A 973-nucleotide genomic window follows, 5' to 3' on the forward strand; every position below is an offset into this window, starting at 1 on the left:
GTATTCCTGAGGACAATGGAGAGACAGTTATCAGAGATATTTAAATACCACAAGTACACTGTGATTTAACTTCATATAGGCTGTCTTTAATGTTTCCACAGTTTTCTCTTTACCTTTTCTTTTTCATCAACTACAACAACCAAATCTGAAGCCTTTCCTCTGCAGTTTTCTCGAGCTTCTTTCCAGGTTTTCTGTTCATTTTGAACAGCGTTATTAATGGCATAGCAGCTGGACGTGTTGTTTAGCCATCCATCCTGACAAGGGTTACAATGTCTTTCTGTAAAAACAGAGACAAACTAATTAGCAACAATACTGCATAGTGATTGTATTATATTTGGTCACTAATTAAAGTGATCTGAACATACTGTCTCTTTCTATGGGGCAGTAGGCATCAATACTCCACTGAGCTCGAGTGACGTTGAGCTCATTCCACTCTGTCTCCTCCTTCTCTATTTGTTGTGTTAAGTTGTTCCTCTGTGTCTCCAGCTCCTGGTTTCGTGCCTCCAGCTCCTGGTTTTCTTCAGTCAGCTTGGTGTTGTTTTCAGCAATGACAGATGTAACTACAGTCAAACATGCAGGAAGGAGAGGTGAGCTGTCATTGTGTAACACCAGAGGCAAAAAGAGGAATCATTCCAGCAGAGCATTAACAGAGACATGTACATGTTTATTTACAGTTCAGTTTATACTCACAGTAGATATCAAGGGCCAAAATCACAGAGAGTATCATCCAACTCACTGCTATTGTTGGAATAGACTGAGTTAAGGAGTGAGGCTTCTTATCTGACAAAACAATAAGAAATCAGCCGAAATATGTTGTGTGCTTTAAAACAGTCAAAAGTTCTGTCATACAGTTTTAATATTCAATCATTTTGATTATTGTTAAAATGCCTAAGTTAATTATTGGCAAGTAAACTGTGACAGTAACATACCCATGACGGCTGGTGTTTTGTCCACAGTGGAAACTGCTGCGTTA

At 38.8% G+C, this 973-nt stretch overlaps 1 protein-coding gene across 1 annotated transcript; it reads right to left on the reverse strand.

The window, feature by feature from the left end:
• Positions 1-12: 12 nt before the first annotated feature.
• Positions 13-964, reverse strand: LOC111649812 (uncharacterized). Its single transcript, XM_023399508.2, has 4 exons — positions 930-964; positions 691-780; positions 366-560; positions 13-277 (listed from the first exon to the last, which is right to left on the reverse strand). Exons 1-4 carry the CDS (start codon positions 931-933, stop codon positions 87-89), a joined length of 480 nt encoding a protein of 159 aa, XP_023255276.2. The 5' UTR covers positions 934-964; the 3' UTR covers positions 13-86.
• Between the last annotated feature and the right edge of the window lie 9 nt (positions 965-973).

The sequence above is a fragment of the Seriola lalandi genome, unplaced genomic scaffold (genome assembly GCF_002814215.2).
Source record: "Seriola lalandi dorsalis isolate HSWRI2012SDOR001 ecotype SW California unplaced genomic scaffold, Sedor1 jcf7180001965146, whole genome shotgun sequence".
NCBI lineage: Eukaryota > Metazoa > Chordata > Actinopteri > Carangiformes > Carangidae > Seriola > Seriola lalandi.